This window comes from Buceros rhinoceros, unplaced genomic scaffold, assembly GCF_000710305.1.
Source record: "Buceros rhinoceros silvestris isolate BGI_N320 unplaced genomic scaffold, ASM71030v1 scaffold4973, whole genome shotgun sequence".
Classification (NCBI taxonomy): domain Eukaryota; kingdom Metazoa; phylum Chordata; class Aves; order Bucerotiformes; family Bucerotidae; genus Buceros; species Buceros rhinoceros.
In genome coordinates this window covers 1484-26654 of record NW_010405307.1, presented here as the reverse complement: position 1 = coordinate 26654, position 25171 = coordinate 1484, and the positions used below count along the sequence as shown (strand labels likewise).

Genomic DNA, 25171 nt, shown 5'->3' with positions numbered 1-25171 from the left:
CTTAACGCACGCTGAGTACAGGACCACCAGGTGAACTATGCTTACGGATTTCTTGCTAAATTCGGTATGTTAGTAAGAGGGTGGTGCTTTGCATTGCAAGTCATGTTGCACCTATCTATCGACTTTGAGGCATCATCATTTTGCAGCTTATTTTTGTCTTTTGTTCCAGCTAGAGGGGTGGAGCTGGGTCACAGGATGCCTCTTTGGTGTGTTGACATCACATATGCCTCTGCAGGTCCTGTCCACCCGAAACTCTAGTTTAAGCAGCAAGAGAGCTGGATTTTTCAGTGGACGTTTTTGGTCTTTCAACATGTTTTTAATGTGAAAGGCTGGTCCTCAGTAACTACAACAATAAATTGACAACCGAGGATACTGGATTTATTTTCTGGCTTTGTGGGATGTTAGATATGTCACCTGTATCCTCTACTGCTCAGTTCCTCCTCCCCTGTCAGATGATTTTAATGATTCTAGCTTTGCTTCCCAGGAGTGTTGTGGATGAGCTTTAATTAATATCTTTGAAGTGTTCTGAGCTCCTTACCTATACACTGTAATATCAATATGCAATATGATTAGATTTGAGAAACAATGACTATCCAAAAGGTTAATAATAACAAGATTAATAGTGTATAGAATTTTACATCTTCTGTTAGCAGCTTACATGGCAGATAATACGGTTTTATACCTGTACCTGCCTAGAGGAACAGAGTTTTTGACAGATTTTTTTCCATTCTATTTTTACATATCATGTCTGAACTAGTTCTGATAAAAAGTGTCTGTTCCTCTCAGAGATCTCAATAGTCGTCAGAGATTTTCTTTTTAATAAGTAACGTATTATTCATCACTGAGGTGGTGTCCAAAAAAAAGTCCATCTCCCACACAGGCAAATTTTATGAAAAGAGAATTTCATGCTTCTCACAAAACCTCATGTCAATTAAGGCCTTCTTACTACTTTCTCAGGCAAGGCTGTTCAGTATAGTTTTCGCAGCTTTCAAATTTAGAATGTAACTAATTGTGTGGTTTCCGTCAGATTTACAGTTCGAGGTTGACTCACATCAGATTGGCCAAAAGTCATTGTCATCTAATGGCCACCCAATGGAGTGCTGAAGATGTTTTGATTGCCACAGTCTTGGCCTTCAGACTTCAGAGAAGTGCCTGTCATACTTGTGCTAAATCCTCACTCCCAACGGTCCTTCAGCAGAAGTGCTAGAGTTACGAGTGGTCATGTCGTCATGCTTTAAATAAAGCCTTTCTATGGGAAGACCTACACTGTTGCTATTTGGCTTTAAAAAACACAGCTTCCGGCACCTTTACACGGAATGCCCATGAAAACATGCCAGCAGTGAGTGCCCATGCACCCCGTACACATCAGGACTCTCAACAGAGCATCTGCAAAACCTGCATGCATTGACCAAGGCATTTCCTAATCTAAACCATCCTGACGCGGGGGGATATCTCAAGGGCTAGAACACGTTTCTGAACACCATCAGCTTTTCTTTATTTTTCTTATATTCCAGAGTACAGATGCCTGTACAATTCCCTTTCTTACAAAACTGAATGACTCTGTGTCCCGGTTTGGGCTAAACTTCCTGGTTTGAGCTGAAACTTCCTTGTTTTGAGTCCTGGACCAATATAATTATTCCATGCAAATATGATAATTCTGCATTTAATTGGTTAAGAGAGTCAGGTGCAATGTTACGTGTCAAGCTTATAAAGCAGCACGCAAGGGGAGGATCTCTCTCTCTTGGCTTCCGGACTCTCACGAAGAAAGGAGAGCTCCCACGAACCTGCTCTGCCGCCCACCAGGCCCGAGCAGGCCGTGTCCAGACTGCCGAGCTAGGCCGGAGCCTGAGGGCCTGCACCCCTGGATCGCTCTGTGAGCTCCCGGGCAGCGGCACGCAGGGAGCCAAGTCCTCCCACGAACTGACCTGCCGACCGGCCAGCCCGAGAGCAGCCAGAGACCAAGCCGAGGCCTGAAGGCCCACACCTCCGGATCGCCCGAGGAAATCAAAGACTGTGAACTGCCGCTTGGGGTGAGTTTTTGTCTAGAATTGGGCGTGATAACTGAGTCTTCTAGCCGAGAGCTGAGCTCTCCTGCGGGATGATCTGCAGGGCATGCGGGGTTTTCCCTTCCTCCCACCGCCCCACTCTACCTTCCGCCGCGAAGCAGCCTGCCACGGCGAAAGAACCTTTCTGCTCCTCGCTGGGACAGCGGAGTGAAACAAAGTTTTTTCACTCTTATCTCGTCACTTGGCCGCCTGCCCAGAACCAGCTGCCCAGAACTCTGGCCTTGAAAAAGAACGGTTCGTGTAAACATTCACCACTCACTACTTCAGTTTTTTTTTTTCCCCCCACCCTTTCCCTTTTGATTTGTAACTATATACATATATACAATAGGGTATAGTTATGTATGAATTTATTGTTTATTAAAAGTTTGTTTCATTTTTTTCCAAATGTAGACCGAGGTGTGAATTTCTTCCTTCCCTTTTTTTTAAAACCCTTTCTGTCTCTGTTTAGGACAGAAGGATTTCGTTAAGGTAATTCGAGGAGTTATTAAAATTATTATTACCTTGGTCCCTCGACCCTTGACACTCTGTATTTTAATTCAAAACACATCAAGTAAATATAGTCTTTGTAGCGGTGCCCAGAATCCATGTTACTCCCATCCTCATTCGTTTTTGAGGTTTCTGTGACACAACAAAATTATTATTAACCCATTTATAACAAAGCATTTTCAACAAGAATGTTCCTTTTCCTTGGCCATGACTGAAGTACGTCCATCCCTCTGGTTAGCACAATTTACTAGAAAGCAGAGCTTGAATGTCTTCTGGGGGTAGCTGAGGACCCCTAAGTGCTCATATCCCTACATTGCTACCAAAGGGGGAATTTCAGCACTTCTTGGGGATGTAGGAAGGCAACTGGGCTGCTGATGTGTAGGTGAGTTAAGAGAACAGCCCCAGCTCAACACACCTAGATGCAATAGGCAAACATCACGTCTGCTCTGAGGGTATTGATGAAACATAAAAATCAAACCTGCTGTGACTCAAGGTTCTTTGGAACTATTACAACGGGAGATATAGTTTAAGATATCTGAAGAAACATAAAAATTTGAATTACTTTAGTTTTCTTTAGATTTCTTCAAGGTCAGGCACGATTGGAAATGGCTTTTCTTTCCATTTTTTTCCCTTTCTTTTTTATTTTTAATGACTACTATCTTACACATACTTTCTGGCCCAAATATCAACAAGTTTTTGGGACTGAGGCCTAAATTTAAAAACTAGTGAATTAATACAGTGAGTTCAGTATTTGCTAGCACTGTTTCAATTTCATCCAGTGTTAACTGCCTAATGATTATTATTTTGAATATTTTTGTAAGATTTTATGTTATATTTATTAATTTCATTTTTACTTCCTATATCGCGTAATTATATGTAATACATAATTATTATACATCACATACATATATAATTATTCTTGCTGTTGACCATTTTATACTTAAAATATTTAACTCTCACTATATCTAGTCCCTTACTTGTTTTTCCCTGTTACGATGGAAAATGTAGAACACCATTTATTCTAGCTTGTTTTCAATAAGAGCATCATCTTGCATCAGACTTTCGGTGTTTATTGATAATTTTCTCATTTGTCTTTAATTAATATTTTTGGTCATTCAGCATATGACACTCAAAGTAAATGTTAAACCTCTGGCAGAAATAAATCCAATAGGCACTTAATGTGCCACAATAAAATGGCACGCAATGGTTGGTGGTGTTCAGGAAAAAGAATGTTTTGCTGGGAAAATGGAGCATGATGATCAATTATCCTGACATTGCAAGCCACTTGAGAGTCACCAGGCTTATAAAACTGACCTCAGAGAGCTGAAAAGAAAATACCAACACACCTGTGGCAACAACAGCATCTTCCACAGCTCCCTGGCTGCAGGCAAACCTCTGCATCTGCTGCCTTTCTCCATCCTCCCCAGTGAAGGACCCAGTTGCCCTGCAGCTCCCTCACATCTTCCCCATGAGAAACCAGAGTGCAGGACTCAGGCTGACATTGTTTAGGATTGGCAGACGAGTTATGAACTATACTTTGACCTCACCTGAAACAGATATCAGTCTTTTTAATAGAACCATTTAATAGAACCATTTCTCAATGGTTTTTATTGAGAAATCTAGCAGTATTATTACCTATCGTTGTTATCAGCTAATGTAACTAAACATTATAAGGTCAACTCAATGGTTATTCTTACAATTTTTATCTCCCATTTTTCAGGTTATACAGTTAATGGTGAGGAGTATCAATCATGAAGGTGTAAGAGAAGGACCTAGAAAACGTGAGTTTATTGTGTGGCTAAAACAAACTGCCTTTGTATCTTAATTTTGTCACTGTAACACACTTCTCTGTCTTTCAAAAGCATATGTAAATATCTGTAGAAAATCATAAAAGCACACTCTGCCGAACACATTCATCAGGCCTACAGGTTGTTGAGGTCCTGTGGTCCTGAGGACAGGACATTAGTGATGCTGTAAGCACTCAGCCCTGGCAGCGTCCATAAAAGATGCCTTATCCTCACCATTGTCTCTGCCCTGGCAATGAGCACATCTCCTCGCAATGTATGATCAGTCTAAGAACCAGTTTACACAAGGCTCACTAATCTTTTGTAGTAAGTGTCACCAGCCACCACAAACAATACTGTTTGATTGAGATTTCTTCTCTTCTGAAGAAATCAAATTGCAGTTTTGTCTTCCATGAAATAAGGCTCACTGGTTTGTGATTAAGATACATTATACATCATAATTCATTTCCTTGTTTATATGCCTATATATATATGATGTGCTCAGCCAATATTCTCATAAACAGATTTCTTTCAAGAAAAATCTCTCATGCTTTAAGGTGATAGCTTCTCACACTGTTTTCTGGCAACTGGAATTAAGAATACGTCTTGTGTAAAGTTTAATAAGATTCACTTCCAGACTTCTGATTACTAGCAGGTAAGAGAGGCAAATCTTATTTCCATGCAAGTAGGTCTTCTAGGTTTTCTCTGTAAGCACAGCTCATGACAGGGAAGATACTAGAGGATGTAAAACAGTTACAAAACAGAGGTCGAATGATGTGAAATAGGATTACAACAGGCTACTTTTTTTGTTGCAACCGACTGTGAGTCAGAGCAAAATGCACAGTAACACCTCTTCAAGGTTGTGCTGTGGTCTAGACACCAATGATATCCAAACCATTCTTCATTTTATAAATAAGCAAAAGAATGACTTTATGAAACATTTTATTCTAGGAATAAATAGACAAGGGAGGTTGAACTAGATGATCTTTAAAGGTCCCTTCCAACCCAAACAATTCTATAGTTCAATGATTCTATGACTGATTCTGTGAATGGAAGGTCATTTTTGTACTAAAGTAATAAATGTCTTTATATTAAAACAGTAAAACTCTGCCCACTCAAAACATATGCACAGAAAACCTGTATCAAATATAAATTCCAGGAGGGATGTATACACCTGACTTTATCTCAGTTCATATTTCAATGTATTAAAATATATTCCTTTTTCCCAACTGAAATCAGCACAGGTTTCCCAATTCAAAAAAAATACCAGAGTTCAGCTATCAATAGTGCTGTTTCTACTTGTTCTTTGGCTTTTCAATATACCTTCCACTTACACTGTAAACACCAGCAGCATCCTGAATATATAACAGGAATTAGTTATCACAACATTTTAAGTTTACTTATTCCAACTATGGAACATATGTTGGAGAGGTAGAAAGTGTCATGGTCCCTTCCTCAGCTGACTATAGATTAAAAAGCTGAATTCCATTGTATGCTTACAACTATATTTTAAATTTGTGATAACAGAAAGTAATACATTGTGATCATTATTTCAAGTATATATATTGATGTTGTCTCCTTTAAATTTGGACTTTTTTCACTGTAAGTTTTTGCCTTGTCCTGAAAAATAAAAAATACAGTATAAGAACACAAGGAAAAGAAGTTGAAATTTTCCATCAGCCCTTCGATACCTGTAATTTTTAATGTAAGACTAATTAAAAAAAAAAAAAGAAAATTCTGTAAAGGATTGATTAGATCAAAATCTATTGGCAGTTCTTAATGGCTCGGAGAGGTGTACTCTTCACTAAATAAATAATTGGCTGGATGGACAGGCCCAAGGAGTGGTGGTGACTGGAGTCAAAGCCAGTTGGTGGCTGGTCACAAGTGCTGTTCCCCAGGGCTCAGTGTTGGGGTCTGTTCTCTTTAATATCTTTATCAACTATCTGGATGAGGGAATGGAGTGCACCCTCAGTAAGTTTGCAGACAACACCAAGTTGGGAGGAAGTGCTAATCTGCCTGAGGTTAGCAAGACTCCACAGAGGGATCTGGACAGTCTAGCTCAGTGGGTTGATGCCAAGGTCATGAGGGTCAACAAAGACAAGTTCTGGGACCCGCACTTGGGTCACAACTGTCCCCTGCAATGCTACAGGTTTGGTGAAGGGTGGCTGAAAAGCTGCCCATCGGAAAAGGACCTGGGAGTATTGGTCAGAAGGTGGCTGAATATGAGCCAGCAGTATGCCAGGTGACCAAGAAGGCCAACAGCACCCTGGCTTGTATCAGAAATAGCGTGGCCAGCAGGAGTAGAGAAGTGATTGTCCCCTGTACTTGACACTAGTGAGGTCACACCTTGAATCCTGTGTTTAATTTTGGGCTTCTCACTGTGAGAAGGACATTGAGATGCTGGAGCACGTCCAAACACCAGTGAAGCTGGCCTAGAGCACAATTCTTATGAGGAGCAGCTGAGGGAACTGGGGTTGTTTAGTTTGGAAGTAAAGGAGACTGATGGGAGACCTTATCACTCTCTACAACTACCTGAAAGGAAGTTGTAGCAAGTTGGGGCTCAGTCTATTCTCCCAAGTAATAAGTGACAGGATGAGAGGAAATGGCCTCAAATTTGCCAGGATAGGTTGAGGTTGGATATTAGGAAAAATGTCTTTATAGAAAGGGTTGAGGAGCACTGAAACAGGCTGCGGTAGAATCACCGTCCCTGCAGCTATTTAAAAGGCATATAGACGTGGTGCTTAGGGATATGGCTTAGTGGTGGATGTGGTAGTGTTGGGTTAATGGTTGGATTTGATGATCTTAAAGGTCTCTTCCAACCAAAACGATTCTGTGATTCTGTGAAAAATCCTGAAGCTATGGAAGCTGTGCCAAGGGTCTAACCCATTCCTCCTGGCCATGTAAGTGCATATAGTATAAATACATAATTTCTCTATAGTATGCTTAGCTCACGGGTGTACAACTGCATTTTCACATGGGTATAATTCCTGTGAAATCATTGATGTTAAACTGGCATAAAACTGGAGTACCAAGGTTTTGTTTGCAATAATGTATTGAGACAAGGAAAAGATAGCATGAATGCTAGGAAGCCTCCTGTGGCAAGGCACACGTTGGAAAGAAAACTAATCAGACACAGTCGGAAATGGCTGTTTTTGATAGACTGTAAACAGTAAAAGTCATGATTTCTCTCCAAGTCATCTGACACCTTCATTAGTGCAATTGCTTATTTAATCCATCTCACATCAAGAAGCAAATGCAGCTTTATTAGGCAGCTCAGGCAAGCCTATTTTCTTCTCTCTATTCTTCAAAAGTACTTACCCATTAATACTGCATCAACAACATGCATTTGTAGCTGCTGCTGAGCTAAAAATGTATTCAGGACCATCATACTCCTTCTAAGAATATGGCCAAATGAAGTTACTGTAATAAAAAACATTTTGAACTACAGCTATGTGATACCTAAAAGGGAAATGTTAATCTGTAGACTTTCCATCACAGTCCAGTTTAATGATCATTAAACTCTATATTTCATTTTGTAAGTTTCTGGTCCTACTTTACAACAAAGTAAATATCTCAAGTTTGGCCCACAGGCATCTTACAAAATATTTAATTTTAAATCTTGACTTCTTATGCCACATTGGTTAGGTCACCTTCAGAATCTTGGTAGCAGAGCTGTTGCAACCAAAACAGACTGAGGAAGGAAGATAAGCCGGGTTTGTAAGGAGAAACAATACCTTTGAATAGATCAGCTGTTGCAATTTAAATGGAAAACATTCAGACTCAAGCTTTTCTTGAAGTATGAACCAGAATTAGCTAAGAAATTTTTGGAATCATGTAAGCACATTTAGTGAGAATACAAAATTCCTGGATTCTGGCCACAGAGATCTGACAATTTTCAAAGACATCGTTTCCACAGAATTTTTATAACAGCTGTAGTTGTGGCTTTATTTAGCTAAAAGTCTATAATACATGTTTATTTCCTTTCCAATGCTTAGACAGATGTCAAGTGGAAGGCTTGGAGGGATTTTTTTTCTGTTGCTTGCTTGAATGAAACTTTTTCTGTCTTTCTTCTACCATTATGCTGATGCAGGTAAGAACATATTTGTATTACATAGAAAACACCAGTAAAATCTGAATAAATTACTATACTTAGCAAAAATGGCCAAAGCATTCAATTATCAAGGGAAATCGTCATGAATGCATTTTAGTTTCATAATACATTTTAACCTTTTGAACAAAGATTTTCATTGAGGATATTCCTTCAAATTACATGCTATGAGTTTTAAGTGAAAATGAACATCTCTCCTTTGCTTTTTTAATTCTACTGCTTTCTAGGCCAATTGACACAAACGTAGATAAATTCTCTATAGAACAGAAATGTGTTCCTTAATCTGTCTTTGCACTCTGTAAAAATGATTGACCTGTACTATGAGACTAATGGGAAGGTCTCAGATGGAGATAAAGACTTAAATAGAGGCTTCAGAAAACGAAAGTCAAACTTCCACTTTTTTCTGAACAGAATCTTAAATGCAAGAAATACGCAGCAGGTTGTAAAATGCAAAAGCTGAATCTACCACATGCTGATTAATATTTTTTAAATTTTTTTTCATGTTCCAGATTCCAGATCAACTTTAACAGAACTCATCTTGCACTGGAATTTTAGCAGATGAGTTTATACAATAAAAGCTATTTTGGCAGAGAATTAACATGCAGTAGATAATGTTATATGCGCAAACTGAGTTATAGCAATTTCTTCTGTACCTTGAAAGAGTACAACTCCTGTACTTTGCGATCTCAAAGGAGGCAAGCAGCCCTTGTGATCTGAGTCAGTCTCCATTAAACTCTTGTAATGCATGCTAATGCAATGTTCCTGAGGGAATGCCATGGTGATATTTATCCTCAGCCTGCCTGCTAAGAAAATCCCTGCCAAGCAGGAGAGGAGGCATCTATATGCGTGGTTGAGAGGCATTTTTATGCTACCAGATATGGGAGAGCTCTGAAAGATTCAGATTCAGTAGGAATTGAAATTGAGAAAAACACCTGAGGAAAGGTCATTTGGATTTTTTTTCCTGTAATTTGGGGGCTTAACTTGACATTTGAAGTAATAAAACCATCTGTAAGATCATGCCTTATCCAGGACTGCCATTATAACAAGTTGAACTCTTCCAGATCTGATGAAATAACATAGTAATTGTGATCCTAATAGATTTCCCGGGTGCTTGCTGCAATCAGACCTACCATTTTAACAGTGCTCATTAATTACATTTCCTCTCTTAATTTCTCTATTTCTCTCCTGTTCTTTGAGAGGTATGGAAACGGTACAACTAATCACCTCTGAGTTATGCATGTGACTCACCCCAGAAACACGTGGTTGGGATCTTTCTCTAGGTCAAGAGGCCATTATAGACATAGAATAATTTCTCATTTTGTGGTAGGCACTTATTATGAACTTCAGTACAGCCAGAGACTGTGTTTAACAGCTAGCTCTTAGGCAGGCTTTATTCTAAACTAATTAATATGTCCTAAATGCTAAACTACTGTAAATGAGAATTTGAGCTGACTGACTCACCTGATATTTTTTTGCTTTCCTGTTAAATGCATCAAAACTCTCCAAGAGCTCTATTAAATGGACTTCAGTTAACCTAACACGCTGACTGCTATGATTAAATACTGTTTGCATGTTATTTTCTTTGTACCATGCCATATTATGGCGTAAGTTTGAAGTTTAAAAATGTTACTTGGTGCAATGTATTAGTTATACACAGTGTGATTGCAATGGAGTTGCAATGTGCAAATGGGATACAATTAGAAGCTGAATGTGTGGCTAAAATATACCTGGTTTTGTCAGTATACTAATTCAATGCAATTGTTTAGCAAATGATTCGTGAATAGCACTCTACAGAAGACTCTCAGCATATCAAAATGGATACTGATCCACAATATCTTTTGTTGTCTTGAATGAGATTCAGTTCATTTCTTCTCCTTATATGGAGGCTTGGCTTACCTGTAGAGCCAGAGGGTCTTTTTAGGCGTCTTTTCCATCTTTGTATCGATCCCCATTTTCTAAAAGTGATACAGTTTTCTTGGGTTCACAAGAACAAAAACATGTGTGATCAGGATATATCTTCAGTTTTTGTAGACCTATAGAGCCAGTCAAAAATTCTTTGTTTATCAACTGCCGTCTGTGAGCTTTGAAGCACTTACGAAGTCTACAGAGAATCCAGACTCCAGTTGTTGCATTCCTCCCTGTGGGACCCAGAGACAAAAAAAATCAGAAAAAAAAAAATTATGTTTCTTTATAAGGAATTTTCTAAAGAGTAATGAAAGGTGAACTCCAATGCTGTAGTGACCCACTTCAATCATAGAGTGAACCTGAAGGCAGCAGGAAAAAATGTTTTGATTAACTATTCTTATGCTTTATGTTTTCATCTGATTATGATTTCTACTGGATAGTCCAAGACCTGCCAAATACTAGAAAAACAGCTATGAATGCAAGTGTGGGTGGCAATATACATGTGTGTATTCTTATGTACATTGAGTTAATAAACATGCAGCAAAGCACATTTTCCTAATGGTATTTGATTTATCATGCAACACTGAAAATAGTGTTCCATTTTTCTAACTAAAAACGTAGACTTCCTTACTTTTGAGTGATATTTTTATTTATAGGAGATTTCATTTTCTCTGGAAGTATTTTATGACACACAACATTGATTATTCTCTCCATCTAAGTATTCACTGATAGTTTCAGAAAAGTAAAATTAATGCAGCTGCAATATTGTCAGCCATCTAAGTTTCTAAGTATGTGTAAATCTACACAACAAAACAGCCAAAATGAAACTCAGTTAGACATTGCCAAATAACTATAATGAAAAGCTCTATTATTTGCCACGTGACTCTCTTTAATGTTAGATTGAAATATAGCACTCAGATCCCTTGGATGTCCAAGACCTAGTCCATACTGTCATGAAAAAAATCATATCAAATTACAAAATTCATATGAAGCACCAGCTTACAATTCAGTTTACTTCCAGAATTTCAGCTCTATGGTAGCTAAAAACTTCACCTCGTTTCTCAGGTAAATTTATTCTTTGCTAATTTACACAAACTTGTCTCCCACAATTGTTATCCTTTTTGTTTAAATAGTTTTCCTTCTCCTATGTGTCTATCCCTGATGGAATAAAAAGGAAAGGAAGAAAATTATGGAAATTATGCAAGAAAATTATATCGACTTTGAGCTGTCATTTTATTTTGAAGTTGTATTAAAAAAAAAATCTGATTCACCAAGCTACTCTCTTTCTAATATACATACATTCTATATTTAATATAAGACTCTATGAACAAGTACAAAAGTGGTTCTTTTGATTACATCTTACAGTTATAGGCACAGCTACTTGCAGGATTAAGGAAATCCTTATAAGATCTCCATAACTCAAGAAATTTAACTAGGAATACGAAGTGTCAGGAAACACACGAAATAATAATCTTCATAATAATTATATGTACCTTCACACAACTGTTTTTGACATGTCAAAATCAATGTACTCCATCAAAATGTGAGTACATTGATTGTACAACTGGAGAAGGGGTCACAGTTGTTCAACATCAGAGAAGTACTACAGGCCTTTGAGGGACTGTTAATACAATGTTTACTTCTGTAAGCCACAGTAATTCAGAGAAGTTGTAGATGTCCTGGGGCCTTCATCAGAACAGAAAGATAATGGTGTGTCTGGAAAATACTTTGCTTGCAACACATTCCCAAAGATTTTCTAGAATGCAGACGAACGGTTCGTTAATTAAAAAAACTGTCTCCTAACTAAAAGGAGTTATTTGAGTTACCCTTCAAAATTCAGTCTCTTGGAGTTCTTGTCTGCTGGCAGTCAATACTAGCAAAAGGAAAACAAGATTGAAAATGTTCGTTTGCCTAGGCTACAGTGCAACCAGCTTTAAGAAGTCTAAATGAATTTTTGTATGTGCGTTTGAATGGTTCAGCTGTAAACTTTCTACCACTACCAAGTACAGATAGAGCACAAGCTCTTTTCCTTTTTATTTGCATTTACCTTGTTTCCTTGTGCAAAATATTAACAATATGTTCCAGTTAAAGCTTGTATCTAAGCTGCAGAACACAAAGGAAAAATGACAGCCAGACAAGTTGTCCTTGGTAACTTAATATTTGTATAATTTATTTAAAACTATTGTCTGAATGACATTCTTTAATCAACACATTTCTGAAAAGCTGTAATAGAAAAAACAGCTTAAAAAGCAAAAATATTTTTTTTTCTATGAGTTATTTCATATTTGGGTAATTACTCCAAGAGATTTGTAGTGTGTATCTGAGCATTAAAAACTAAAAGAGTTTTGCACCATTTTAGTTGAAAATCTTAGGAAATTAGACTTGGCCACATTTCTGTTTCTGAAGATAATAATGTAGAAACTGGAAAAAAAATCTAAATGTTTAATGATTCTTAAATTAAGTAACAATTTGATTTAAAAATTACTAAGGACTTGGATTGCTCTTATTTTTTCAGCAGCAGATTCTCTCATAACGAATAATACTCCACAAAGTTGTGGCTTTCTTTTAGTATCACACTTGTACTGTGATCTTATGCAGAATAGATACAATAGATGCTCTTTCAAATTCCTTTGTGTCCCATAATACAAAGAAGCTTAAAATAATAGTGGGTACTCAGGGAAATCCACAGTAAAAAGTCCTAAACTGGTGCAGAGCTAGCTAAAAAGAGAATTCTTTAAATGGTATGTGTGTTGTGGGTTGAATTTGGAAGACTGTACTTCCTGAGCCTGCCAGGGCTCCTCTATTGATGCACAGCTCTTGCAAAGTTTAATCATTCAGCCTAGATTACAGCAGCCTAAAATCTACATCAAATTATACCAGAGACAGTGTAGAAGTCCTTGAAACCATAGTCTTTTCCTTTGCAGTCTACCATTGCAGCTACAGAGTAAAGCTGAGGCAGGAGAGGTTCTCCTTCATTGATTTCTTCCCTTTTTAATAGGAAATAATTTAATAATCTGTATACATGCTGTTTTCAAACTGAAGTTTGTCAATCAGCAATCATAAAATTAGTATAAAACACAGTATAGCTTTGAAGCAGAATTTCTGATACATTTCTCTTAGGCGATTGTTAAGTGGTAATGTAATTAGAAATATAAAAGAACATTTATACGGATTAGTTCCTATTACAGAGATAAACTGTCTATTGCTCATGCAGTTATTTATTAATCAAATCCTGCAAACATATTTATAAAGAAGAGCCAAGAAAAAGTCCCATCGAAATGTCATTCTGACTTTACCAGGTGACGTTCTGTTTGTTCCATGGCTGAAAAGCAACCTAATTACCTCATATATGATTCTAGAACCCTTCAGAATATTGTAAATGTGCAAAAGCTATTCAACTAGGCTAATGCTGGGGAAATGAAATTTCTGAATTAGCCATTCTTTGGGAAAATACATTTAAAGGAAACCTGAAAGTTACAGAACGTGCAATGCCCAATTAGTTTTGATCTTTACAGAATCAAGCCCCTTCTCCATAAAAGTAGGGTACATTAAGCACTTGTATTCTCACCTGTGCTGAACAGAGAATGAATCATAAATCAAAGAGCAATGACCCAAGTAGTCCACTCAGGGGGATTTCTTTATTCCTGCACCACAGTAGACTAATGATCCAAAAGGTAATCCCTGTTGTAATCCTTTACCTACGGATGAAAGGAGACCCTCAGTCCCTCATCATCACTGGCACTACACTCCAGCGTGATATTTTAATATACATGACATAAATACACAAATGAGTGCTTGCTAATGACAGGCCACTGTGTAACCTATAGCACTCATTACTCCAGAGCAAATCAAAGGACATATAGCTCTCTTTATCCTAATGTTCTTGATAACCTGCTAGGGTTTTCCTGAGAACTGACCTCCATTTCGTCTTCCTTAGGTAGCAAAAGCCAGCAAAGGGCCAGCAGCACTGTTGCCATCACCTGGCTGCCCAGCATCACAGATGACAGAAGGGCAGCACGAGGGGTGCATCTGTCACCTCCCTCGACTTCAGGGTTAAGGAAGTTGGATTAAAAAATACAGGCTATAGCCGTGTAAAAGGATGCATTCAGAGATCTGGGTGAAACTCCCTAGTAACCTGGGCATCTGCCTGTTTAAGAATCCAGTTTTCCTTCACATGCATTTCAGACTGGATTGAACGGCTCCCCCTCCACCCACTCCAGAAACGGCATCATAGTTCAAGTGCTTGGTGAGTCTGCTTCCTCATCTTTTGGAAACTCAGAGGTATTCGAGTCACAACAAAAAAATTACCCAGACTGAAAGATCAGCCCTTCTGAGACCCTCAGAACAGAAACCCTCAAAATCACTAGTTACTTTTCCAAAATGACTGCAATAAAGAAGAGATATTCAGAGTCATCTAATAATTTTAAAGGTGAGGCTGCATCCAGTAAACTGTAAGTTAGGAGTATTAAACTCACTCTGGGATATGACCACACTGGACATGGGGCTCCAGCACAGTCTTGGAAACAGTCGTTTACAAGGTGAGACAAGACAGATTTTGTCTCTTCATCCTAACCAGGCAAAGGCTGGGAGGGAAATGCAGCCTGTAAACACAGCTAGGAATATGATACGCTGAGAAGAGTAATGGTACTCTTACAGTGAGGACATTAGGATGGTAAAAAATCGTTGGTAAGGTGTGTCTGTCAAACATTTATGCTGCCATTTAATAGGGGGTTCCCAACAAGAGCAGCCACTAGACCCAGAAGCTGCCATGCAGTGGCAGAATTAAGAGACAAACGACCCAGCTGCGCTCCTGATGAAGTTTGTTAAGTTAATGAACGGACTTGCATGATGTGAGGTCCTCCAACAGCAAGAGATGACTCCTTATTTCTTCTCAAAGTGAGTCTTAAATCTACAGGGAACAAAAAGCTGTGTATGAACTAGGTTTAACACCAGGTACTTTGTTGAAGGCACAGACTTTGCCTGGTCTCTTGCAACATTTACCAGTGTCTTCACTTCTCAAGACTGGAGGTCTGGCACCAGTGTTGTAATGCTGAGCGCAAAGCAGTGCTCCGGAAGGAATCACCAAACAGGACTGAAACCATTGGTACCAAATCTAGAGTTTTCCAAACTCTTCTTACTTTTTAAGCAAGATTCAGTCTTTCTGCATAAATTATATACCCCTAGCTTTGTCATGAAGAGTCTTTCTAGAATAGAGCACTTTACTTTCTATACTTCCTAAAAAGAGGCAAAATTGCTTGCTCAAAACAGTGTGCAGATGTTCTGTCTGTGATTATGGGAAAAAGGATTGGCTGAAAGACAAAGATGAAGAGCTGTTAGAATAGCAACAAATGGTGATAAGGCATTCGTCAAACATGTTTGTGACCACTTCCAGTAAAAAACAGTTTAATAGTATATAAAATGATGAAACATCTAGAAGCCACACAGGCTGTACATAGATGATTTCTTTAACAAAAAGATATGCAAGAGCCTGACACTTCCTACCATTTGGCCAAGTGACAACACTGCTGGGTAACTGTACAAGCAAAAACAGAGATCATTCTGTCTGTGTCCTTCCCAGTCAATATTTCATATTCTCATATGGGCAAAAATTGCCTCTCTGTCTACATTTCCTAAGTAGAAAGGTCTTCACTGTTCCATCTCATCTAACAACGGGAGACAGTAACTGTTTTTAGCTTCTTTTCTGCTTTCCCTCTATGCCAAAATGAGGATAAGTGTTGGATAAGAGCAAATTCTGACTTGAAAATTATTAAGTAACGGGATCAACCTATTAAAAGCATTTATATCCCATGTTTGGAAATACCTTAGGCTCTTAGAGACTGTGGTCTCACTGAAATGTGAAATAGGGCTTCTAAATGCCCAGGACAGTTCCAGAAAAGATCCAGAAAATTGGTCTTATGCACTGACCTCAGGTACACTCTTTTAAGCATATTATCCTGCACAAAACTTTATCTAGGATTCACTTACTGGAGAATAACAAGAAGTTTTTTCTCCTTTTTTTCCTCTCACTATTGAAGCAACCCCCATTCTTTCCCAAAAACATGAGCTATTGAAAATATTTTTCTCACTATGACAATGTTGATATTTAGATATGAGAATTATCTTTTAGGTTGTACCATTACAATTTATGTCAATTTCAGTTTAATCTGTGGATGATGCCATATCTTTATTTACAAATGTTGATCAATTATATTACTGAAAATACTTATCCTCACAAGGGAAAGCTGTTTTTCCCCTCCCTGCTAAGTGGTATGCATGTATCTGTGTGTAAAACTGAAGTAAAACTTTTTCTTTTTGTTTTCTTCAAAAGCAGAAAATGCATCAAATTATTCTTCAGTCTTTCTTAAAGACTGATGTAAAATACCAGTATCTAGTTTCCTATCTCCAATCCTAAACCAGACTGTCAGCTTGGCGAGTGGCTTGTCTGCGACGATTTCATAGCAGAAAGAAGAAAAGCTCAAAATATTGTAGTTAAACCAGCTGGTGGGAGCCCTGGGAGGCCACACGTTCTGTTTGATTTATCCAAGGAAAGGTCAGCCGTCTGTGCCAGTCACAAACCAAGGCTCCAGTGGGAAGCCAGGGACTGTTTGTGAGCAGAATAGGTTCTCTGCAACAGTCATCTCCATACCCGAGGCTGGAAGTTATTAGATTGCTGCACCATAAATACAAGGTCTGGTGTAATTGTTCTTCTCAAAAACACAGGTGTACATTCATACACGAGCTTTGCAAGCCAAAAATGAGAGTGGTAACACAGAGTGGGGGAAGAGAGAAAATAAGGAATAATAAAAGACGTAGTGGAAAATATAGGTTGTGTTACAAAAGGCAAGGGGCAGCCCTTACAAAAGGGACAGCCTTCTCTGTCTACCTTTCCCTAATGCCCTGCAAGAAACTGAATTGTTCCTGTACCCATACATCTCTTCCCAAAAGGTCTATCTTCAGGGAGAGTTCAATATTCCTATGTAAAGTTATACCTATGATTTGGATCAAAGTTACCGATTTTCATATTTTTAAACAGAAATTTTAAAGTCTCAGACTGTCAGGTGGAAAAGCCCCTCATAGCCCCTTAAACCCATTTAAAATATCAGAGGAGTTGTTAGGGTTTTATTCATTTTTAATGACATTTTACTAGCTGTCATTTAAAAATGTTTCATCTACTTTTGTAATTCTCATGGTCTTATACACAATCCTGAGGGTTGCTCTTGAGTGGGTGATGATTGCACAGATGCACACAACCAAGCAAATCCTCTCTGTGGTTTCAGGACCAGAAAATATTCCCTTCCCATGCTGGTAAAAATGTACTTAAAGGTGATTCTGCCTCTTTCTTACATGGGGTAGGTCCTAAAAGCAAACCCCATTCAACAAAACAAACAGAAAAATTAGTTCTAGCCTCTAGAAAAGTGGGTATCCATACTCTGTGTTAGAAGTGACATTCTGAAGAAACATGGTGAGATGTTTCTTTAACATATACCCAATAGCTCTTTTCAGTTTTACTCCTTCCTCTTGAGTGGTTGTATTCTCTCTGCCAATGATGCTCTTCCAAATCTCCCGGGTATTTGTTTTTCTCCCAGCACTTCACTCGACACTCTCTGTGGAGCTGTCCCTCTCATTCTCCTAATTAACACGACACTTTGATTCTACTCATGACACTTTGCAGATAAGTTGTAAGATAGGTGACATGTGACAAGACTCATTGACAGTCTGAAAATTTATCTCCTTTAGTGAAATGTTGACATTTTCTCTTCGATTTTCTCATTTAACCTTACCATAACCACTTGCTCATGGTGTCAAGGTGAACAGTGTTACATCTTCCACAATTAACTAGCCTCAATGTATTAATTGGGCCTTATACCTCCTACAGAATGTCAGAAGTTGCTATGACAAGTAAAAAGCCATCTTTTAACACAAATATCAAGTCAGGTATATTATTCTGGAGGTTAGTGTCTCTCAATTCGGTGCTGTTTTTTGTTGAACTACGTAAAATTCAGCACACCTTTTACACTGTCTCTATGTGCTAACCCTCTGAGGAAGCTATGACAGTATTATCTTAGTTATTACAACGAGTGTGTTAGTTTTGTGTTTTAGAATATAAACATATAATTTTGTAATAAGAGCCCCTTCTTTCTGTAACCCGCTCCATCTCCACCATAACAGAGAAAATACATGTTCTCAAGTTCTTCAGAATTCTATGGAGAACAAATATTGGGGAGATTAAGCATTAGGCATGGAAGACAAGCTCTTCCATCAGATGCCTTATTGGTAATCTGGAAATAAATAAAAAAGGCAAATAGAAAAAAATAACTCTGGAATTGTGGAGTGAAATTTCGATCACTCTAATTTTTGTTACTTTAAATCGAATGAATGAACATTATGCATATTTAAACAAAAAATTCTGTGTATGGAAACCACATGCACCTTTGCTTCTGGTTAATATTTTTCACTTATTTTTTTTAAAGATTGGTTTCAGAGAAATACTAACAAAGTTGAAACTATGTTGAAGAAAATTTCCAATTAAATACTATAGAATCATTCTTTTAGTATCCTTCAAGTATTTCCAAAGCTACTTTCACACTCAAATTTTCATAATAAGATAGGAATTGAGAGTGGATCACCATTAGAAGACCACTTTTCAAGACAAGACTTCAAAATTACATCTAACTTTTGTGAACCATTCATTGGCTTAGGCTAAAATAAATTCTGTCAAGCCTAGATAGAAATAGCAACAATAGCATCTGATCTGAGCAAGCTGGTTTTCTTTTGACATGCGGTTGCCAATATTCAAAAAAATTGCAAATCAGGATACATATTCATGAGAATTAGTCTCCATAAATCTCAAATTTTATCATGTTTGAAGTTTCCTTCTAAATGAGAACAGTAAACTTCTAAGTGAAACTTGTAAATCAGTTTTATCACTGTCTATATGTGTATATGTATGATATATAAATATACTTGAAATTCCAAATTGAACTTGTAAGTAGATCTGATAAGTTTTTCTGCTTCAAATTTCATCTCTTTCTAGGAGGTGGGAGGGGAGTCATGGTAGTGTTGTGGCTGATGTCATGCATGAATATGCATTTCACATGTTGTGCATGCAGTACTGCACACTTTCCTTACTGCAGTGGAACTGCTGGTCCTTACAGCAGTAAATAATTCTTTAGAAACGATGCAATTGGTCAAATCTACAATTTTAATAAAATAGAACCAGATTCTGATTCACAGCAACACTGAATCATCTGCCAAATTTTAGTTCCATACTAAGCTATGATGATATAAAGCTAAAGAAATGGGGACTGAAGGCTTACTCGTTTGTCTTTCTAAAATACCATCATATACTTCAGTTAAAAAAGAGTACCTTCCTCTATTACTGTAGTAGAGACAGCACTTACCAGGTCCTCTACTGTTCCAGGTACATGGAGCACCGATTCAAATCAGTAATAGTTTGCCGTGATAATAAAATTATTTATTGTCTGCATATTCTGTAAATTACATTCGTTCTGAAAAAATAGTAAAGTGTCTTCAGATCTATTATATATATAAGGAATCATTTCATCATCAAAGCTACAGACAGTTAAATGTAGAATAACTGGTGACTTTAGGCATCAAATGTATCAAGAGATGGAGTTCTCTGCATGCTTTGTCAGCTCCAGAGTATCCAAAATACAACTGGAAATACAGGATACATTTATGGCTTTAATATAATTTGTGTATTGTGAAATATTACAACTGTGAACAGGAAGGAAAGATGCTGTTGGAGGTCAAATAATTTTTAATGCTTTCCCACTTCTCTCTAGTGGCTTGGTAAGCTGCTAGCAAAGCATTAACTTTTGCTTGGCCATAAACTTCAGAGATATTTGTAATGCAGTTTTACATGCTTTGCACATTCTTTATTCACGTTTTTACACTTCTTTATGAAGCTATCTGGAAATGCACCCCTATTATCATACAGGCTTATCTGTAGTTGTACCACACCTAAAAAAAGTCAATTAATTAGTAATGATGGGCTCTTTTCAGCTGCACACTCATTTTCAAATGAATTTATTGAAGTAAAGGATTTACAGCATATGGACTCACACTTCTCATGAGTTAAACAGGCATCCATATGTACAGCTTTCAGTAGAGAACTCTAGATTAATATTTACAATGTAAATATCAACTTTTATTACATAAGAAACAAATATATCACAACTTTCACTTCACAACATATTTGTTCTGGTTCCATGACTAAAGTCATCTCTTTGAAATACTATGTGGAACTCAAAAATAGCTTGTTCTTGTCATAGACTTTACCAGCTGTCCTTCAGAGGTCCTGAAAAGCAAAGGAGAAACACATTTTAAAGTCATTTTTGTAAGCAGTTGCATTATGAGGTATATAAAAGCAGACAGTGAACAAGAAATAACACTTGACAGAAAACAATGCCACTCTTGGGAGTGACAAGCACGAGATGGAGCTAGTCACAGGAGCTTGGTGGGAGTAACAGCCAGCAGATGAGGCCATAGGATAAGGAAGAAAAGTTGAACGTTAGGCAAAAATGCTACTGCGCATTGGCTTAGAGCCAGAACAGCTCCCTTTGAAAACGACTGTATCCTTGAAGTGGATACACGAATTCAGGTTGCTTGACAGACACCACATCAGCAACTGGGCAACGTGATAAAATTACCAGGAACAGTCAATAGCGTGTAAGCGATTCACCCATAGGGAGATCTGGGTCATCAGTACAGTCCATGAGAAAGGAAAGGAATCCCATCACTCATAAACTGTTTTGTTCCTTGAGGCACAAGCAGTTTATGTTCTTCCTAATCTTTGGGAACTTTAGAATAACTGCCACATTTGTGGAAACAAAAGGAACATTTTTGTTCTGTCTTGGAAGGAAACAAAAGTTTGGAGAAATGTCTTCTATTTTATCTTCCCCAACACCCAAAAAAACCCAAACCAAACCAAAACCCTTATCTTTTAAGTTAATCTTTTTTCTTACTTGTAGTTGAGACACAGCTGAATGCTGAAAGTCATTCTATCATCCGTTTAATAGTACATTTTTGAGAATACCAAGCCTGACTCAATTCTATGTTAACCTTTTAATTTTGTCTCCCTGCAAGTGCTGTGGTGTAGAAGGGTTTACGTTCAGTAAACCAAAGAAACATATTTGTGAATGATTTTAGAAAAATAGTAGTAGCTATGTGGATGACGGTAACAGCAATATTTGCACATCAAACGATGCCTCTGCAGCACACCTTAGATGGGAGTTAAGTGCTTTCTTAATGCTGAGGCTTCCTTCTGCTGATTCTCTTAGTTCTAGGGGCAACTCCCTTCTAACGAAATAGATGTTAAACAAAATGTGCAAAACTTGAGTTTGTCCTCTGAAGAAATAATGATGTTCATTATTAAAAATGAGTCAATTCCTTTTTAATGCTGCAGAGCACAGAAGTTGAAACACCCAAGTGAGTTTAGATACGTTATTAACAGAGCCATTTAATTAGGAATTTTCAACAACAGCATCACGGGATAACTGAATTATTGTTATTAAAGTGATTATTATATTCAGATACAATCCCTGTAGAAACATGCAGCTTTTCATGGAATATGGCTCTTTCCTACATGATTCTGCTTTTCTAATAGGCCACACTTCATCTATGATTAATCTTGTTTTAATGGGTCAACTCAAGTAACAGACAACAAGAGGAAAGTAAAATTTGGCATACCAGTGGGATGTGGCTCAGCAGCTCATCTACAGAATCATAGTTTTCTGAAAAGGAAGGTTCAAGAAGTTCTGCTTCATCTCGAAGTTTAGTGGGGTTTAGCTCTTCCTGGCTGTTGTGAATCAGAAACAAGCTTCATTGCTCTCAGGAGAAGAAAAGCAGGCAAGCAAGAAAAGCCTTCTTACAACTGTATTTTGTTACACTTACACCAAAGTGTTATAAATCGCATGAAATAGCATGTTTAATGGGTGAAAAGACATGATATTTAAAAGCAGTTGTCTAAATGAGTGAATATGCAAACAGAATAGAAGTTGTATAAAAAACGTGCTGTACTAATTAGGACATACGATCTTTCTGGGACTTCTAAACTTTCATTTCATGTGTTTACTTACAGGCAAATTTTAAAAAAGTAGTGCATTTTCTTCATAAAATTGTTGTTCATGTCCCATAGCTGTATGGATTTTTCCTTAAGAGGCTTTTTTATAAATAAAACCATTCTAAGAATCTGTCAGAAGCTTTTTAAAATTGCCAGATGTTATCTCCTCTTTATTCTCTTATTCTAATCTGATTGTAGTGTCTGTTCCAGTCTGGAAGAAAATGCTGTCTGTTTTTGAAAACCATATCATAAACTACATTAGAAAGTCATTAATGTTCATAGCCTTTGGACTGTCCTTTCTGTATACACATGCAGGTGTAAAACTGTCTTAATAGCATACAAGTATTGAAACAACATATATTTGCTTTCCTGTAGTACCTTCTTTTTCCAGTTAAAACTGAGTTTAAGTATTTCTTCACAGCCATTTGCTTTCTAAAACGGCTGTAGTTGTCAGTGAAGACAGCATCAGAGTGGCGTTTGACAGGAATATCCTGAGAGCTGGCAATACAATTACAAAGAAAAAATTAATAGAAGATACCCATTTAAAAGAAGATGCCATTAAATGAGTGAAACAAACTTTACAATGTTGATTAGCTACATAAAAACAAATTTTCATTCCAGCTTTCATTTCCAGCTATGACTTTGGATTTTTCTTCTCTTGAAAAGAAGCCACTGCTTTTATTGCTTCCTACAAATTTTAATAACAAGGATCAAATTCTAAGGATTGGTATTGAGGATACTTGTGAACACCTTCCTCTGATTTCTTTCTCCTGCTTAACTTTGCCATGGCCCGTGCAATTAGAACCCACACTCAATGATTTCTAGAATCCCTGTCCCAAGAATTCTGCCGGATCAAATGGCTAAGCGTGGTTTTCACGACTTCATCCTGTCTGTTCTCATAGCCCAGGTTTCTCTTTCTAATAAACTGACTTTATTCTGATTTCTACCATTTGCATAAATATAATTTTTGTGCAATGCCAAGGTGCAGACTGGTTTAAGTCACGATAAGCTCTTAAAGGACCTGGTCTCAGTTCCTATTGAACTCAGTGAGGACAGAGCCTACATCTGAGGAAAGTTAAAAGTGTAGCATCATATACATAGCTACAAATGACTGTTTTAAGGCAGTAACAGGAGACAAAACACAGCTTGTGAAAAATCCAGACTTGGAAGAGGCCTATTTTTCATACATGATCTTGGGAAGCCTCAGCGTGTTCTGCTTTAAATGTTCTATGTTAGTTTATAGCGTAAGAGAAATCGGCACTATATGTTCTGGAACAAGGGCAGCATTGACATAAATGCAGGACCTAATTTTCACTCAGCTTTTGAGCACATGAAGTAGGCACTCAAAGGAACTGTCATGTTGAGTCAGACCAAAGCATCCTACTATTCCATTCCCACGAATGCCCAGTAGCTGCTGCTTAGGGATATGAAAACAAGGGAAGTAGACAGTGATCCTTCTCAGTATCCAGATCCTTTGTCTATGGATTTGCCTCATTCTTTTTCAAATCCTTCTATAATACAGATCTCCCAAATATCTGGCAGTATGTTCTACAGCAGAAAAAAAAAACATTCCCTTTTGTTTTCAGTTTAAACCAATCTTTTCTTAATTTCACTGAGCATTCCCCTGTTGTTACATAAGTACTGAGTAATCAATCATTTTGTATTTATTTTTGCCATTCATCTGCCAAGCTAATAAAAACACTACCAGAAGAAAAAATTAGCAAATTGGCATGATAATTGTTCTAATATTGCTAGTATTTATTACCAGCACTATGTGCAGTGTCTGTTGCTCTACACTTCACAGCTGTGTAAGGAATAAATAGTAACATATTCACTTAGTAACAAATACCACTAAGTTGTAATGCAGGCTTTTCAGCTCCCCCATCATTATACCAGGTTCTCTTTCATTATCTCTAAATGGCAAAAATGAGAAATTAGGTACAGAAGAGTCAAAAATTGCCAACAAAGTCAGCCAGGAAAAAACTCTACCTAATGTAAGTGTCACCTCACCTAACTCGTTTTCTAATAAGCGAATGCAGATATCTCTTCACAGCAAGTTTAGCCAAAAGATGGCTGTAGACACTGGTGAAAATTCCATCAGCATGCCTTGCATTTCTGAAATGGACAATAAATAAACTCTACAGTACAACCTGGGCTCATACCATTTTTATAACGTTCATTTTGTAAACATACTGCTTTCCTTAAGTCATCTAGTGTACATATTAAGTTAAACTAATTTCAGTAAAACAACTTTCAGACTTTCGCAATACACTTTTTAGCCCTTCCTGGGGAATGAATGAATTCATCATGCCAGAATGGTAATGCAATCAGCATTTCTGCAGACTTTCCTACTGCCACCAGTGTTCAAAGAGAGGCCATGGGTTTTTTTTTCTGTAATTCATACTTCCTTTCCTATTTCCCAGTTTGAAAATATGACCGAACTTTTGGAATAATTCAAGCAGTGCAGCAGCATCTGTATTTATGATAATAAAGAAACTCACCTATCAATAATCTTGGACAGATCAAAATAGAACTTCTCATTTTCAGGTAGTGTGTTCTGCAAAATGTCTAATTCAGACTTTAATGACCCATGGGCAGGTTCACTGGCTCCATCAAATGGCATTCTGTTTCCCAACCTGTTGGAGGAGGAAACCATGTGAAGTACAGTCAGCTGAGGACATGCAACACTTTACATTCTGGTTTGTGTCAAAAGGCATATCTACCTACTTGAATGTGT

The 25171-nt window shown here is 37.6% G+C and overlaps 1 protein-coding gene across 1 annotated transcript; it reads right to left on the bottom strand.

Moving 5' to 3' along the window:
• Positions 1-20392: 20392 nt before the first annotated feature.
• On the bottom strand, positions 20393-25080 carry LOC104491283 (VIP peptides). The gene is made up of 5 exons (XM_010133669.1): positions 24936-25080; positions 24445-24549; positions 22813-22932; positions 22062-22170; positions 20393-20670 (listed from the first exon to the last, which is right to left on the bottom strand). Exons 1-5 carry the CDS (start codon positions 25055-25057, stop codon positions 20662-20664), a joined length of 465 nt encoding a protein of 154 aa, XP_010131971.1. The 5' UTR covers positions 25058-25080; the 3' UTR covers positions 20393-20661.
• Positions 25081-25171: the final 91 nt, after the last annotated feature.